At 38.3% G+C, this 18,343-nt stretch overlaps 1 protein-coding gene across 3 annotated transcripts in view; it reads right to left on the minus strand.

Moving 5' to 3' along the window:
- ASCC3 (activating signal cointegrator 1 complex subunit 3) overlaps window positions 1–18,343 on the minus strand; it is a 530,489-nt gene that overhangs the window by 167,576 nt on the left and 344,570 nt on the right. For all 3 annotated transcript variants that reach the window (XM_037894528.2, XM_037894526.2, XM_043542702.1), the window contains exons 15-16: window positions 2,713–2,904; window positions 2,174–2,398 (exon numbers count right to left, since the gene is read on the minus strand). In XM_037894528.2, coding sequence (XP_037750456.1) covers window positions 2,174–2,398; window positions 2,713–2,904 — 417 coding nt within the window. The remainder of the gene's footprint in view (window positions 1–2,173; window positions 2,399–2,712; window positions 2,905–18,343) is intronic.

Consider the following 18,343-nt stretch of genomic DNA (forward strand, 5'->3'; position numbering starts at 1 on the left):
TTCCCCTTTTTCTTTCCCTGACCCTCAATTTTTATTAAAGTATATTAATGACTAACCTTCGTCTTTCAATCGAGAGCGCGAGCGAGTGAGCAACAGAAAGCACTGGAATGGGTTACCTAGGGAGGTGGTGGAATCTCCATCCTTAGAGGTTTTTCAGGCCCGACTTGACAAAGCCCTGGCTGGGATGATTTAGTTGGGATTGGTCCTGCCTTGAGCAGGGGGGTTGGACTAGATGACCTCCTGAGGTCTCTTCTTACCCAAATCTTCTATGTTTGTATGAAATCTTGGTCGGGGGAAAATGGTGGGAGATTCACAGGCCCCATCTCCTCTTCTTCCCACAAGCAGATCAAAGGTGTATTAGTAGAGGAGCACAGCAGGACTGCTGTCAGCTCTGTAGCAGCAGATGCGCGGAACTCAGTGCTCAGAACAGTAGTTGATCCACCAATCTCCCTCCAATGCTGTTCTCCCTTTGCGCTACCTCATTTTGGGGGAAAGAGGGATAGCAACTGGTCACAGGTGCTTCCTTTTCTAACGCTCATGTCTCTCTCTCTCCTTTTCTGGGGTGTGTGGCAGGAGGGGGTTCTCTCTCCCTTTGCCCCCCAGCCTGCACCAGGTTCCTTGAGGGGCACCACTAGGAGGTGCTCCTGTCCAGAACTCTTTCTACACTCCAAAACCTCCAGATATTTTTTTAACTATATGGTGGTGTGGGAGAGGGATGGGAAGCACATGTGAACATTTCCACCCTTCCATAGTATTTTATGGCTAATGCTCTTTGAAGTAGCTGAAACCTTTTCAGGCAGGTGCCGAAGCCCCAACTATATCCTGGGCTGTACTGATGTATAAATCTACTTGGGCATTCTTCCTGCAAACAGGGATTGAAAAGAGTCTCAAACAAGAGATCCAAACCCATCAAAAACTAAGAGACACCAAATCTGGCCATTTGTTCACCCTGACCGTCACACTTCTATGAAAAGTGGTACCAAGGACTAGACCTGCACTTTTCAGAAACCATTACATCTGTTTTAGCTTTATGTTTGGTTTTTAAATATTACTCATATTTTTTCCTTTTTTATATAACTTGGCCCTCCAATCACAAAACAACAATTACCAAAAAAAAAAAAAGACTAACATAATGACAAATAATAAAGCAAAGAAATACATGGATAAAAGAGTGAAACATATCTTAAATACCCAAACATCAAGACATAATGTGATCCATTAACAAAGTCATTAAGGCTTTCAGGGTTTCAATAAGTTACTGAAGGGCATTTAAGTTAAATATAACTGTGAATTTCTTTACTTTTATTGGGGAAAAAAAGTCTAATAAGTGCTTTTGAAAAGTGATTTACCCTTCTTGATTTGGAATACTTACTTAGATTTCTGAATGTCCCAGAAAAATTATTTTTTAATTGGTTACTACAATGACTAGCCTTTGAAAAGTTATATTTTAGTATGATTAAAGCAAAATGTAGTCTGCAAATAACTATGACATTTTCAAATGAAAATATATTTTCATTTGAGATTTTAATTTAAGCAAAGTGATGACTTGCCACTTGTAACAAATCTGTTTCAATTACTACTGTAAAACTAATATCAAAGAGAAAGAACGTCAAACCAGAATGTGTGTTAGACTTCCTAGCTCCGGTTCAATAAATTAAATATTAGAGTTTTCACAAATAAAGGATAACTTCTACAAAAATTTATTATTTTTTAGAAAATTTCTTGTTAGTTTGTTTTCTGTGTGTGTGTGTATATATTTATTTGATTTTACTTTTATACTTTCCCTTAATTAATACACTTTATACAGAGCAATCCAGTTATGCTAATTAAATTCAGATTCTCCTAAAATAATTCTGGGTAAAAATATAAAAAAGATTATAGATTTTTCTGTAGCCGGGGCTTATATCTGCTATGTTGACTCTCCATATTTTGACTTGTAATATCTTTAATTACTTTCTTCTGTGCTTGTAGTGCCTTGTGATACTTACCACGCCTGTGCAAAGTGTTACTTATTGTTAATTTCTCTTAAATCAAAATATACACCTGTAAAATCCCTTTATTGGGTGCAGTGTCTATTACTTTATAGATATTTTGAATATATGAATATTGCATTTTTTGTGATTAAAATTTGTCATCTTAAGATAGTTTCTCTTAACAACTTATCAAATGTTACCTCTGCATTTAAGTTGTCAGCAAGGCTTTCAAGAAACTGGCTCTCAATTGGGTTCTGCTGAGTAAGCAGAGTCAGGTAATGGCTGAGTTTATCATGTGTTGTAATAATGATGCCTTCTCCAAATTTGTCAAACTGAGGCCGTCCAGCTCGACCAAATATCTGCATGACATCTAAAATTCCAAGGTCAACAAACGAGCCTCTTTTTGCAGCATATATTTGTGTTCCCTGGTTGAGGAAAAGTTAATAAAAATTACCATAAACACACACGAATATAATCCTGATGAGCTGAATACTGAAATTACGCAAATATAGCATGATCTCAAAAGTGTACCTTAACTAATCCTTTTATAATCTGCAATATATTTAAATCTGTACTATACAAACTGGATTCTGACTGGAGAGAATCAGTTTAACGAGATATAAATAACATTTCAAGTCAATCAGACCCCCCACAACCCACAACCAAGATCTTGCTATACATGCATTTTTACAGGTTTGTTTTAAGACACATTCACTTGCAGAGCAGGATAAGCTCTTACCTTAATAATAACAGCATGAGCAGGAAGATTGACACCCCAGGCTAATGTGGCTGTACAAACGAGGACTTTGATATGTCCATGAGAAAACAAGTTCTCAACCAAACTTCTGTCTTGCCGCAGCATTCCTGCATGATGAATACTAAATCCATCTGGAAACAATTCACGTAACTGCTTGTTTCTGGACCTTTGTACCTACAATGGGTAAAGGAAACACATTAATTCACTTAGAACTACAGTACAGGAAGCACCATACTTAAAAAGGATTCGAATTATCACTATTTCAAGAAGAAGAAAAAAAAAGATTAGTCAGTACTATTATGAACCATATAAAAACGAACCCTTTCCACTAATGGGGAAATTTAAGTACATACAAACACCTGTTTATATACTGTAAGTGAATCAAATTGCTTCCCATAATTACTTGCAAAAGAATTTACTTACTGGGACCCAGAGAAGCCAGATGAGCATTATACTACACTGGCTTCATTTAAGCTCAGATGGCTCAGATTTACCGATTCACAGTATGAAAAGATATTTGAAATCCTGAATTTCTCTTTCCTTTTTAACATAAACTCTTTCTATTGGCAAGAATGATTGTTACTTTCCTGCTATTAGAAGCATCTTATTACACTTCATTACCAACTGAGACTCTTTATGTTTATCTGTGGATTTCTAGAGCACCCGACACTACAGTTTTTTCAGCACTACATACTGTATTATAACTAATTTATTTTATGTTCAGTTGTGGCAAATCTCAATTTCTGCTTTATCATTAGATATATTAGTCCCAATTCTGCTGTCTCGCACGCATCATATATCTACCAAGAGCCCATAGAGTTGCACAGTAGGTAAAGCAGAGCAGAATTTGGATCATTACATTGGCATGTTGCCAAACACACATAATAAGTCTCCGCATGCACAGAAATAAATAGGGAGACGGGAAGGAGTGCAATGATGACGGGGGGAGAGGAAAACGAATACTTAATGAAAGCAATTCAGCTCATCTACTTTTTTCAGAGTTAATAATTCTGGGTTCTGAGAACTTGTTGGGAAAAATATATTGGGGCTAATGAGAGACTGAAGGGGGTGACAAAGCTTCTCAATACCTGAGCTATACTGTCTCAATAGTTTTTATTTATTCATTTGAAGGGAACCAAACTAAGCTTCAAATTGGTGAAGTGTTCACGAGGATTTTTATGTAAGTCAGTAGAAAAATCACATTATGTTATTTAACTTAACTGCTGCATTGCTTAAGAATGTATAAATATGAAACTGAGAATGAATAAATATGAAGCAATGCATTTCATGGGAACTATTCTTTGAAAGTTAGAAAAGGAAAACAAAATATTTTATAAAATACACAAATGTGCAAAAGGCCATTGTATGTAGCAAATCAACCTCCCCAAAAGAAAATCTCTTCATCTGCCTGTTGTCTTAATGTAAGCAAAATGTGAATTTGCTTCACTGTCAAAGTTGAGAATACTAGAACCAAGGAACTTCCAATCTCTAGTCAAAACTTGAGACACTTTTGCAACCATACAAGGTATAGTGAACAAGAGCAGCTGTTGATATTAAAACAGTTGCCCAATAAGTTTCAGAAAAATCATTGTCCAGCTATACCGAAAGAAGGACAGGAGACTCTTCATATGGATTTACTCAGTCCGGAACTTTATTATTAGATGTTTGGGACTACCCAGCAGATAAAAATTATAATGCAGGTAAATTCATGTTCATTCAAATAACTATTCGGGGCTTCCACCCGCACCCCCCCCCCTCCCCCGCCCTTCATTTTCCATCCAGCTCCCATAGCCAGCCCATGGCTGGGACCTTACCATCCACCCCCTTCTTCCCCATAGGAGGGGTAAGATGGGCTATAAGTAACGGGGGAGGGGGGGTGGCTCCCTACCTTACCAATCATAGGACTCCCCCATTCCATTCCTTTAACCAGCACCTCCTTTTTAAGTCCTTTACCAGCCATTTATCCAGTCATTGGATGCCTTCTCTATGCAGTACCTGCACTGAATATCCACTCAACACTTACAAAATGAGTTGCGACATAATAACTAACCCCTTTTCCTCCTCACCATAGTAAGCCCTCCCTAAAACCAGCTGTAGGGAAGGTGAAAACCCCCACTCCACCTAAATGAACATAGTGGTGAGGGAAAATACCTTCCTAACCACTCTAAAAAGGAGTGACTAGTGCAAAGCCCACAGCAGGTCCTATCCACTCTGATATTCGCCATCTTGAGGGGAGGAAGGATGGGTGCTGCCTTGCTAACTGCGTGGAGAAAGGGCTTTTAATGCCCAAAACTGCCCCTTTTAAAGACTTTTGCACTTATGTTCCCAGTGGATGAGTCAGTGTCGCCCACGCTGACCCCCAGCTTCTGACCTCCTGCCTCCCCTCATCCGTAAAGCAGCAGCAGCTTCTGACCTCCTGCAGCAGCGTCTGACCTCCTGCCTCCCCTCACCCGTAAAGCACGACTACCCTTCCTCTGGCAAGCCATTCCAGGTGAGATGCAGTCAAACTAATATTGGGAAAACAATCTATTAATAAGAAAGACCAGGTGCTGACATGCAGTTCTTTTAGATTAGATTAAGAGAAGAGGGAGGCTCTTCATGGAGACCAAAGGAGGAGCATGGGAAGTGTGTTTGTGAGGAAAAACAAAAGTTAAGAGAAAAGGTTTAATCATTCCAGTATTCCAAATAGCTGAGCATTCTTGAGTATTTTATAATATATTTAAATATTTATTTGCACCCAAAATATACCAAATGCCTTAAAATAAAGTTCTTGAAGAATTTAGTTGTTCTCAGTTTTGTTTATCAGATTTACAATGCTGGCTATCTTAGTGCAACAGGTACTTAAGAGATTAACTTTATTTTACTGCAAGATTATCAATAGTATGCTACAGAGTTCACAATACACATTTGATATTGTGAAAAACAATAATGATGGCTAGACTCAGACTATCTACGGCACTGGAAAAATTAAATGATATGTAAAGCACTGGTGGTTTGGAACTACCAATGCAAAGAGTTCTGTTGTACATAAAAGAATCAAATCAAACAAGTGGTGTTAAAAGCAAGAACTGCAAATAGGCATCAAAGAGAAAAAACACATGTGATATGCAAAAATATTCAGCGGCTGTAACATATGCAAAATCTCTGTTTGAAGGATTGCACATTGCTCTATCAAGGCCAAAGAGATTCTTAAATATAAACAGCTAAAAGAAAAAAGCAGAGCCAAACAGAAAGAAAATGTGCCAGTCATTAAATGAGTGATACAACTGAATTATCACTTTTGTTTCTGGGACTTGAATGATTGCTATTAGCTTTTACAAAATAAAACCACCATTAAAACAAACAAACAAACAAAGAAAATAAAACCAACCAAACAAGAAAACACGCTGGGGACACTGACTGATCTGAACTTCCAACTTGTTGAGGTCCTGATAATTAACACAGTCATAGTAAAAATAATATGAAATTCACCAGAATAAAGACAAATTTTCTGACCCATAGCGATAGCCAGCTTTTATAAAAAAAAATATGCACAGAACTTTTTTTAAATGTTGGCAAGTATGGCTGAAGTTGAACATGCTCAGCACGTCCCAAGACTCACTCAGAAGCTTAGAGGATTAATATTAGGCTTTGCAAATTTCTACAGAAAGGTTCTAACATGATTTAGATTCCGGTATCAATCAGAACATATTACTAATACATACACTGTAAATGAAATCACGCTCCAGTTCACGGGGGCCTTCTTTTGATTTTAGTTTGCAATCTGAATTTTACTTTTCCATAATATTCAAACTTCATTTAAAGGTAACTGCTCTAGTCGCTTTAGCTTCTGGTTTTTGATTACTATTGAACTATTACACATAGAAGTTCAATATTTCCCCATTATAAGGTCATGATCACTTTTAATATAAAAAATAATGGTTTCTGTAAAGAGAAATCATGTTTTACTAATCTATTAGAGTTCTTTGAAGAGGTCAGCAAACGTAAGGACAAGGGGGATCCAGTGGACATAGTGTACTTAGATTTCCAGAAAGCCTTTGACAAGGTCCCTCACCAAAGGCTCTTATATAAATTAAGTTGTCATGGGATAAGAGGGAAGATCCTTTCATGAATTGAGAACTAGTTAAAAAACAGGGAACAAAGTGTAGGAATAAATGGTAAATTTTCAGAATGGAGAGGGGTAACTAGTGGTGTTCCCCAAGGGTCAGTCCTAGGACCAATCCTATTCAACTTATTCATAAATGATCTGGAGAAAGGGGTAAACAGTGAGGTGGCAAAGTTTGCAGATGATACCAAACTGCTCAAGATAGTTCAGACCAAAGCAGACTGTGAAGAACTTCAAAAAGGTCTCACAAAACTAAGTGACTGGGCAACAAAATGGCAAATGGAATTTAATATGGATAAATGTAAAGTAATGCACATTGGAAAAAATAACTCCAACTATACATACAATATGATGGGGGCTAATTTAGCTACAACTAATCAGAAGAAAGATCTTGGAGTCATCATGGACAATTCTCTGAAGACATCCACACAGTATGCAGCGGCAGTTAAAAAAGCAAACAGCACGTTAGGAATCATAGGGAATAAGACAAAGAATATCTTATTGCCCTTATATAAATCCATGGTATGCCCATATCTTGAATACTGCGTACATTTGTGGTCTCCTCATCTCAAAAAAGATATACTGGCATTAGAAAAGGTTCAGAGAAGGGCAACTAAAATTATTAGGGGTTTGGAACGGGTCCCATACGAGGAGAGATTAAAGAGGCTAGGACTTTTCAGCTTGGAAAAGAGGAGACTAAGGGGGGATATGATAGAGGTATATAAAATCATGAGTGGTGTGGAGCAAGTGAACAAGGAAAAGTTATTTACTTGTTCCCATAATATAAGAACTAGGGGCCACCAAATGAAATTAATGGGCAGCAGGTTTAAAACAAATAAAAGGAAGTAGTTCTTCACAGAGTGCACAGTCAACCTGTGGAACTGCTTGCCTGAGGAGGTTGTGAAGGCCAGGACTATAACAGGGTTTAAAAGAGAACTGGATAAATTCATGGAGGTTAAGTCCATTAATGGTTATTAGCCAGGATGGGCAAGGAATGGTGCCCCTAGCCTCTGTTTGTCAGAGGGTGGAGATGGATGTCAGGAGAGAGATCACTTGATCATTACCTGTTAGGTTCACTCCCTCTGGGGCACCTGGCATTGGCCACTGTCGTAGACAGGATAGTGGGCTGGATGGACCTTTGGTCTGATCCAGTATGGCCACTCTTATGTTCTTATGATAAAATGCTACAGATCAAGTGAACAGCTGAATTCTACATTTAATCCCTATGAATTACACACTTTCGAGTAAGAAATATCATGCATTTCTCAAGTTGTCCTCATTTTCAAAGAGGAATGAAGTGGGTAAATTCCTAAATCATCCTAAGGAAGATTATTTTGCCAGAAGTTGGGAATAAGTGACAGGGAATGGATCACTTGATGATTACGTATTCTGTTCATTCCCTCTAGGATACCTGGCATGGGCCACTGTCGGAAGAGGTGTGCTAGATGGGCCTTTGGTCTGACCTGGTATGGCCGTTCTTAGCCAGTGTGTAGTCTTTAAAGACAGCACCTTTGCAGACAAACCTAAGCACCATCTCCATTAATTACAGCACTGTTCTATTAAACCCTGATTTACGTTATTCCGGAAGCAACAAAACCAGTGATTAATATATATGAAAAGTAAAGCTGTAAAACATGAAATGATGTGTTACCTTCATTTTGTTTTTTATCACAGTTTTAAAGAGTTTATGTTACAATTTATCTGAAATGGTAAATGCTTCAAGGTGGATGGTGAAGTACCTTATTACGAAGTCTGTTTCCAGTGTCCTAATTACAATTGATTTTTTAACCCCATTGCTCAACTAGCTGCAAATTTATGACCTTTTGCTTCACGTGTGTCCGCATCAATAAGAGTATGTATTAAATACTTGATAGAACATATTTAATAAACTTCACAGCTAAGATAGCCATGGCAATATCTATATTTCTCCTTTCAGAGTCTTGAATTTCATGATGCTTTCTATGAGGGCGCATTAAAAATGGCAGTGTTACAAACAGTACAGTGAGTTGTCTACAGTGACTCAGAGAAAAATGTGCCACTTAATTTTAATGAGAAGTGAGGTGTACAAAATGAAAAAAAGATTTAATCATGCATTGGTGTCTTTCAACTACAGAGATAAAAAACAGAACATGACACTCTTCCCTACCTTCTCCTTTCATCTGATAGTACAGAGATATCATCATTCATGGAAGAATACAAACTACCTGCTTTTTGTTTGACCGAAACAGACTTATGGTTATATTTGTCTTACTTTATCACCTTTTTCACTTGGATGTTCAGATAGAGATTGATAAAAAGAAGCATAGGCCAACCTATCAAGAATTAAAAGTGAAATGACATAAAACAATGATTTCTATAATCTTCCTTCTCTAGACTGGTTCAGGACAGGCTGGGTACATCATCATTGGCTTGTCTGAACTCTGCAATGACTGATTTTTTTGGCGAGGACAAGGTTAGTTGTTTGGATTTGTTTGCAGCTACTAAGTCAGGTCAAGAATTTTGTTGTCTTTCCTACAGAAAGCCATGTTTCTGATTGACATGTAGGTATTTTCTTCCAGCTACATAAATGGCATTGGCTACTCCCCTACTTATCTCATAGTTACCGTGCTACAGCAAAACTTTATCCTTGAGACCACAAGGCTGAATTATTGTAATTTCCTCCTTGCAGGTTCACAACAGGGCATCAGTTTTAGCTTTTGCAGAGAGCAGCATAATATTTCTTCATTGGTTTGAGCAACTGTGAACAATTTAAGTCCACCCTTCTCATTCTCTACTTCACTCTTCATTAGCTGAAAGACCTCAACAGTTTTGGCCACTGTTTTTTGAGGTCTACTTAAGCTTCATCCTGATGAATATGTGTGTTCATATACCACAGGCCTTTTTGAACCAATTACAAAATATAGTTAAAAACTCCCAAACGAACCAACCACCAAAACAAACTAATCCTGCTGCAGACTCCAAGAAAGCAAGTTTAATATGCTATTAGTAATAGATTTAGTAAATGTGCATGCTTCCATCATCTATATCTTTCTTAACATATCCCTTGAAATTGAAGTGCTGGCTGCAAATTCAGTATTTTTAAAATAATTATGTAATAACTTTTCTAAACATGTGTGAATAGTAACTCTTAAGTGGCCTGCTGAGATTTCCACTTTTAGATATATAGCGATGACACTATACATCAGAGGAAAGGGACAGAGAGCCATTCAGGAAGGAGAGAGCAACACAGAAAGACTGAAGGGGAAGAGATGTGGAAAAAGGACAGGGAAGAAGACAGCCAATGGTCTCATTCCTGCTCTCACTGAAGCAAATGAGATTGGACCCAAAGTGAGGAAAAACCTGACCTACATACGAAGATTCAACATTTTATTTTTTCTCTACAGGCTTCTGTTTTTCACAGTGTAATACAGAGAGGTTGAGAGAAGTACATTAATCAATGTAATATTGTCCCTATTGGCTCATGACACCTTTGACACAGTATTTCTACCCATTTATTTTCTATTTAGGCTTGGACGGGTTAGATTTGTATGAGTAAATATTGATAAATGTCAATTTCACAATAAACACACAAACTGATGACAAATATTTCCATTGACAACAAACAATTTACATATAGGCAAAGAAAGAAAAAAAATTCCTTGAATTGGATTTAATATTGCTTGAAAACTTATTAGTGTTTGATTTAAGGCTATTACATTGTATATTTAGATATATGATATTGTTAATTTTGTTTTAATGGTTATAAAGCTTTAACTTTTTAAATCTCAATATCTACTGTCACTAAATAATTATTGTCTGACCCCCTTAATTTCCCACAACTGTAAAAACTGAATCTTAAAACCCATGATTTTGTGCAACTGTGAAAATTTAAATTGATAAAAATAGAAAAAAACAAACATCGGTATTACCCGTCAAAATTATAAAACACAAATCAATTTCTGCCAAGACTATTTATATTCAATTTACAGTTGCTGTTTTAAAGGGGCAGCTAGAGAGCACTGAGTTACTTGAAACCTCTGTTCCACTGAAGTATTGGAGAACAAGTAGAACAAACACTAAAATCACAGCAATTGGTAGGTGCAGTTTCAACTCAATGTATTATGATGTTTCATGTAAAAAATATTTACTCAACATGCATAGTCATTTTTATCTAACAAAAATTTAAGAAACTACATGATGTCAAGAGAAAGTTATCTAATAGTGTCCTCAGCTATGACACTATACATCACCTTATGAATGCTAGTGAAAACACAGAAAAATAGGGTAATATTAAGAGATAAAGGGATGAAACCAAGAAAGCAACGTTTCTGAGCTGGCTATACGCGAGAACCTTTCTTACATGGATTAATGCTATTCCCTGTATTCCTCCTTACTTGCACAATGAGTAAATTTGCCAAGCAATTGTTCCTAGGACAAGGATGAACTGGGAGTGTCATATGATGGAAGCAAAATGAAGAGAACAGTGAACTAGGAAAAGGAACATTTACGATGGGAGGAAAAGGTTTTACTAGATTTCCTGGAAGCTGTCCTAAAGATTACTTTAAGACACCAAACCACTACTAACTCTTTTGTGGAATAGCATGAAGAAGTGAAGAAAAGTACTTACTTTTAACTTTGTAAACCTCTAATATGTGAGACTGTTTATTTCAGTAAGGTATGTTTTGTAATGGATACTATTACATCTAATATGCTGGAGAGACAAACAAATGTGCATTCTAGCCAAAAACAAAGCAGTGCCATCTATCAGATGATGCAGTTTCTCTCGTTCAGGATGCTTGTTTAGTGAAACTTATAAAGGCCCCATTTATCATTCGAAATTACAGCTCTCCCACTTTACTGAGGTTATAACCAGTAGGAAGGTTATTTTCCAAAATAGATATTAAGTCCATAGATTTCAAAGACTCAGAAGAGAGGTTCCTCGGTTAGTGACCTCAGTACAAGCCAAACCCTAAGATGAAGTACGATACTCAATTTACAGCCTGATTTAAATTTCTTAATTCTCTTTCAGACAGCTTGTGCAGTATGATTGCATGGTAAGCTATGACTGGAAGCAGAAAATGATAACTGAAGATCACTCTAAGGGTACTGCTTTCTCAGGAGTTGCTTTAAAGAGTGTAAAATTGGAGAGAGTGTTCATTCAACTAGACATAGAAAATTCTGATCTTTGACTAATTTGGAATAACAGATATATATAGAAATATAATGATGAAAACCACAATGAAATGTGGAATACCTGGCAGGAAAAAAGAGACTAAGTCACATTTTATAGCTTGGATTAATACCCTTCCATAGTATTGCTAGTGTCTTCGTAATATGTAATGATTTAACGTAATTATCATCTACAATCTTTGGGGTGCCTGTGCGCATGCGTGAGGTGAGGGCCTTTCACCTTGACTCTCCTAGTCCTTGTGGGGGAGGCTAGCAGTGTTGCTAGCATGGAGTGGGGACTCTGCTCTCTATTTATATTGTGGCTGGACCCTGTGGCGAGTTAAAAGATGGAGAAGTATTTTGAACAGAGATGACCTAGCAGGTCATTTTTAATGGAGGCAGGCTTGCCACTGCGCTCTTTTTGAAAGAGTCTGCATGGTCATTATCTAAATCTTCACCACTACTTCTGTAGTGTCGGTAGCCATTCTATATTAACTTTTTAACTGCAGTAATGTCTTTATCCAACACAAGTTCTTTTACTTGGTTATAATTAAAGGATGTATTTGTAGTATTTCTAGCACACAGATATGAGTCAGTTTGAATTTCTTCTACAAGAGCATCAACAATCCCAATAAGAAAAGGAGTACTTGTGGCACCTTAAAGACTAACCAATTTATTTGAGCATAAGCTTTCGTGAGCTACAGCTCACTTCGTCGGATGCATACTGTGCATCCGATGAAGTGAGCTGTAGCTCACGAAAGCTTATGCTCAAATAAATTGGTTAGTCTCTAAGGCGCCACAAGTACTCCTTTTCTTTTTGCGAATACAGACTAACACAGCTGTTACTCTGAAATAATCCCAATGTCTCTCACAGCTATTATAGGGTTCTCTACAGGAGAGTTAGAATGTCTTGAAACTGATGACCCATCATCCCTATCAATTTACTGAAATCATGTCAGTAAATTTCACAAAGTGGTCTAAAAAATTCTCTAAAGGAGGAAAGCAAATGTGATTATTTTGAATTATAAGTGTTCCTCAATTTAAAAAGATATTTCCCGCACATTGTATAAACAACGAAATGGGTCTTTCCAGTGTTTTATAGAAGATCTAACAGTAATATAATTTTTAAAAATATTGTTTTGCATTGTTTCAGTAAGATGGAAATCCAGACATGCACACCAAACAGAAAAGCATGTATCAAGCCTTATTAAACGCCACAAGCCTTAACGAAAACAGTTAATATATTCATTTTAGTTAAGTCATGAAAATGTACATTACTCAAGACCAAGAAATTACCATCATAACATTGTGTTTTTATAAAGGATTTGAATAAGTTTATATGTAAAAATCACACAGAGCCTACATATTCTGTCTTCTCAAGTTGGAATGAAAAGATTCCTACATTAGGAAGATATATAGAAGGCTAAGTAACCATGTTCATCCCCCTCCGTGAAAAGAAATCTGGTCATTAGTTTTGTTAAAACAATTTACAACATATGGAGTCTCTGCTTTCGAGGGAAAGTCAAGAATCCTTTCTCATTCACCCTGCTCACTGTGGCTATTAGTGATGTTTTAAGTATGAATGTGAGAGTAGGGAAACTACTCCATGAAAAGGAAGAAACAGCCACATAGATGATGTGGCTCAATGATACGTGAGGGCAGTATGACCCAATAGAAAAAGCACTGGACTAAGAGCAAGGGACAGCTGTGTTCTGATCTCAGTTCTGCAGGTTGTTTGTGACAATAAAGAAGTGTACATTTAAATTCACCAAAATACTTTTGGGGTTCAGAACCTTTTCTAATTGTTGGCAACTATGCACAGACTTCAGCACGAGAGCTAGGAAACCATTTCTGTTGCAACTGAAGGCTGGTGTTTGCATGAATATACCCTTTTTTCATTTGCATAAATATGTCAATTATATGTGAGAATCATTTCCTTCACTTCCAAAATATCCTAAAACTATCACTTTACTTAGTTGTGTGAATATGGTTGACAGGTGTGATTTAAGTTTGGTGTGAGGAAGGCAAAAATTGTTTTGCAGTTCTGCCCAATAATGTTAAAGCTGGCTCTGAGTGTGCCATAGTGTTTTTTTAGTGCAAAGGCAAAGCAGATATGTTCTACTCCAGGGGGAATTCTACACCACTGTGCAACACAGAATTTTGCAGAAATTAATGCTGTGCATGCAGAATTTCTTTTCCCCCACAGAATTGGGCAGCAGTGCTCCTGGCCACCAGTAGGGGCTGCTAGACCCAACAGAGCCCAGCTTGCACATAGAAGACACTGATGGGGGGAGGAGGGCTAGAGGGTTCCCAGCAACTGCAGTTCCCCACATCCCCTGGGGGAAGGAGAGGGCAGTGTGCACGCAGGAAACTCCATGCAAGCCTGGGACTTTGAGCCTCAGGCTGTTTCTCCCTCTGGATTCCTGGGCTCTGAGGAGCAGAAGGGTGGTTGTCTGGGCTGCGGGGAACCCTGCAGCTGGGCTCTGGGGGGGGAAGGGGATGGGTGTCTGAGCTAGGGGTGGCCCATGGATGGGATCTGGGGAAGAGGGGCTGCAGGTATCTGGGCTGGGGGTGGGGAGGAAGCATGGCTATGCTCTGGAGGGGGAGGGGGTTTGGGTGTATTGGTTGGGGGGGGGGCGCTGTGGCTGGGCTCTGTGGGTGTCAGGCCTGAAAGGCTGGGCTGTGGAGGTGGGGAGGGGGCAGAGAAACAGGAACTGGGTTGTCATAGGAGTTTCTTTAACTCTCTACTCCTGGGAGATTTTTGTGTGTGTCTGTATTGTTACAGGTATACTTGCTGACAGATATTTTGAAATAAATTACCAAAATAATTGAAACTGGATTATGTATTGTTATTTTGACAAATAAAATTTGCAATTTTAAAATAGTGTGTGCAGAATTTTTATTTTTTTTTGGCACAGAATTCCCCCAGGAGTACTAACTGACACACAACATTATTCATCCTGCATGAGAAAAACAGCCATGCAAGGTTACTTTATCGGTGAAGGTAATTGCACGGTATATAAATCAACAGGCTTTAGGCCTTGTATAGTTTTAGATTGGCATAACTATGTATGATCAGGAAAAGACAGATACTGGATGTTATCAAAGCTCTGGCAGGCGTAAACAAAAAATAATTGTTTCCTTTTAGGGATATAAAATATTGGGATTAAATGTCTTTTGATTTTGGAATTTGATTTTAGTATTTTTCCGGTTTTAGAATTTTTCCTGAATTTTATAGGTGAAAGAAAAATCTTCAGACTAAGCAGTGATTACAAAAGATAAACACAAGTAAATGAAATAAAAGTTGCATATGTTTCGAAGCTAAGGTGCCAACCAGAATTATTTTAGTGACTCACAATAGGTGACATTAATATACTAACACAAACTATTCTAACCAAAACACCAAATACTCTGCCACAATCCTGCATCATTCAAGCCAATAGGAGCTTTGCCACTGAATTTTGTGAGTATAAAACCAAGCCCCAAGATAGTAATCCAAGGACACACATTAAAATTGAATAAAGTGTCAAATAAAAAGCCTTAATAATATAAAATTCCATTTTAGGCTCATACCCACAAGTTCCTCTTCATATACTAATTAATATTATTTGAAGATTCAAGTAAAGCAAAGTAACTGCAAAAATTAAATTAGTTGCCCATATTTACAGAGGATTGTGCTCTGTGGGGGTATAATTTATACCTCCTTGCACAAGCTACTTCTCCTGACCCTCAGGGAAGATTTACCCTGAGGGAGGACAAGAAGATGATGCTACTACTTTCTCTCAAGTTTTGTTCCTGGATGATGGGAGTTTTAATTCCCAACTTTGCTCCTCTAGCACAATGTCACTTTCTACAATAATGGTAAAGCTCTGTGCAAGAGACAATACTTTCTTGGAGGCCAACCCAAGCCTACGGAACGAACTCCCCCAGATAATAAGGATTATCACAGGCCTCACCATCTTCTGCTCTAAGTGAAAGGTGTATTTATTTGTCTCTGCCTTCTCTAAAACGTGTATAAACATGCACAAATATATATCTAAAAACAAAACAAAAAATCCAAAACAAAACACTCCACTGAACATTCATCCTCTCCCTAGGAGGGGAAAAGAAAGAACAACATATGACAGATGCTAGGCACACTGCTTCATGCACTACTGGAAGGTGCATAGATAATAAGGCAATGAGCGCTGTACATGGTCCTATAAAGAACAGAAGAGAATAGAGATGCTTGGACTCCACAGGAGCTCCGGGAGTGGAGGCTGTTTAGGATGTGTACTAAATAAGCACAACCCAGAGGTCCTTATTTTATTTTGCAGGTGAGCCAGTTCTATTCCACTGATCTACACATAAATGACAACTCCGTTAAGTTATAAAGTTTGTATATTTCTTTGGAAATGCCAAAATATAACTCAAACTCTTTATTTTAAGCAAAAAATGAACAGAATTATACAAAAAAAATACTATGTTACTGCTACTCTATGGCAGTATTTAAAAGAAATTCCTCAACAATTCTTATTTTTGCAGTTCACAAGATGTCACAGAATGTCTAGTCCTTAGGGCAAACATTACTAGATGTGTCACTGTGTTTCTATGTGACATGCTGCGTATAGTCTCATCTGATAAAGTGAATTAATTATCAGTTGTACTTTGTGTGTGCAGGTAGAAACCGATTCTAACATTTTTTATGGTGGTACAACTCTACTTGTAACAAAAATTGGTTGCGTAAGAAAAAAAATACATGTTCTATTAAAAGGAAATTTAGTGTTACAATTGTAATTGTTAATGCTGAGTTGTATGTCAAAATCCAAATATGTATGATGCATTAAAGTACAGACTATGATATAAAATGCAACTACATATGATTTGGTATGATATAAAAAGAATCATAAAAGAGATCCTAGGCATTTAGTTTCTGAGCTGGATAGAAATATTTCTTGGACTTGACACCTGTTGGATTCATTTTGATCACTAGCATTGCATTTCAACCACCAGCAATACCTTTAATACTGTGTTTACTTTTGCACCTTTTCCCCCCCCACTAGAAAGAGCAGGCTATAGTTCACAGAGAATCATAGAATCATAGAATATCAGGGTTGGAAGGGACCCCAGAAGGTCATCTAGTCCAACCCCCTGCTCAAAGCAGGACCAAGTCCCAGTTAAATCATCCCAGCCAGGGCTTTGTCAAGCCTGACCTTAAAAACCTGTAAGGAAGGAGATTCTACCACCTCCCTAGGTAACGCATTCCAGTGTTTCACCACCCTCTTAGTGAAAAAGTTTTTCCTAATATCCAATCTAAACCTCCCCCATTGCAACTTGAGACCATTACTCCTCGTTCTGTCATCTGCTACCATTGAGAACAGTCTAGAGCCATCCTCTTTGGAACCCCCTTTCAGGTAGTTGAAAGCAGCTATCAAATCCCCCCTCATTCTTCTCTTCTGCAGACTAAACAATCCCAGCTCCCTCAGCCTCTCCTCATAAGTCATGTGCTCTAGACCCCTAATCATTTTTGTTGCCCTTCGCTGGACTCTTTCCAATTTATCCACATCCTTCTTGTAGTGTGGGGCCCAAAACTGGACACAGTACTCCAGATGAGGCCTCACCAGTGTCGAATAGAGGGGAACGATCACGTCCCTCGATCTGCTCGCTATGCCCCTACTTATACATCCCAAAATGCCATTGGCCTTCTTGGCAACAAGGGCACACTGCTGACTCATATCCAGCTTCTCGTCCACTGTCACCCCTAGGTCCTTTTCCGCAGAACTGCTGCCTAGCCATTCGGTCCCTAGTCTGTAGCGGTGCATTGGGTTCTTCCATCCTAAGTGCAGGACCCTGCACTTATCCTTATTGAACCTCATCAGATTTCTTTTGGCCCAATCCTCCAATTTGTCTAGGTCCTTCTGTATCCTATCCCTCCCCTCCAGCGTATCTACCACTCCTCCCAGTTTAGTATCATCCGCAAATTTGCTGAGAGTGCAATCCACACCATCCTCCAGATCATTTATGAAGATATTGAACAAAACCGGCCCCAGGACCGACCCCTGGGGCACTCCACTTGACACCGGCTGCCAACTAGACATGGAGCCATTGATCACTACCCGTTGAGCCCGACAATCTAGCCAGCTTTCTACCCACCTTATAGTGCATTCATCCAGCCCATACTTCCTTAACTTGCTGACAAGAATGCTGTGGGAGACCGTGTCAAAAGCTTTGCTAAAGTCAAGAAACAATACATCCACTGCTTTCCCTTCATCCACAGAACCAGTAATCTCATCATAAAAGGCGATTAGATTAGTCAGGCATGACCTTCCCTTGGTGAATCCATGCTGACTGTTCCTGATCACTTTCCTCTCCTCTAAGTGC

The sequence above is a fragment of the Chelonia mydas genome, chromosome 3 (assembly GCF_015237465.2).
Source record: "Chelonia mydas isolate rCheMyd1 chromosome 3, rCheMyd1.pri.v2, whole genome shotgun sequence".
In the NCBI taxonomy this organism is placed as follows: Eukaryota; Metazoa; Chordata; order Testudines; family Cheloniidae; genus Chelonia; species Chelonia mydas.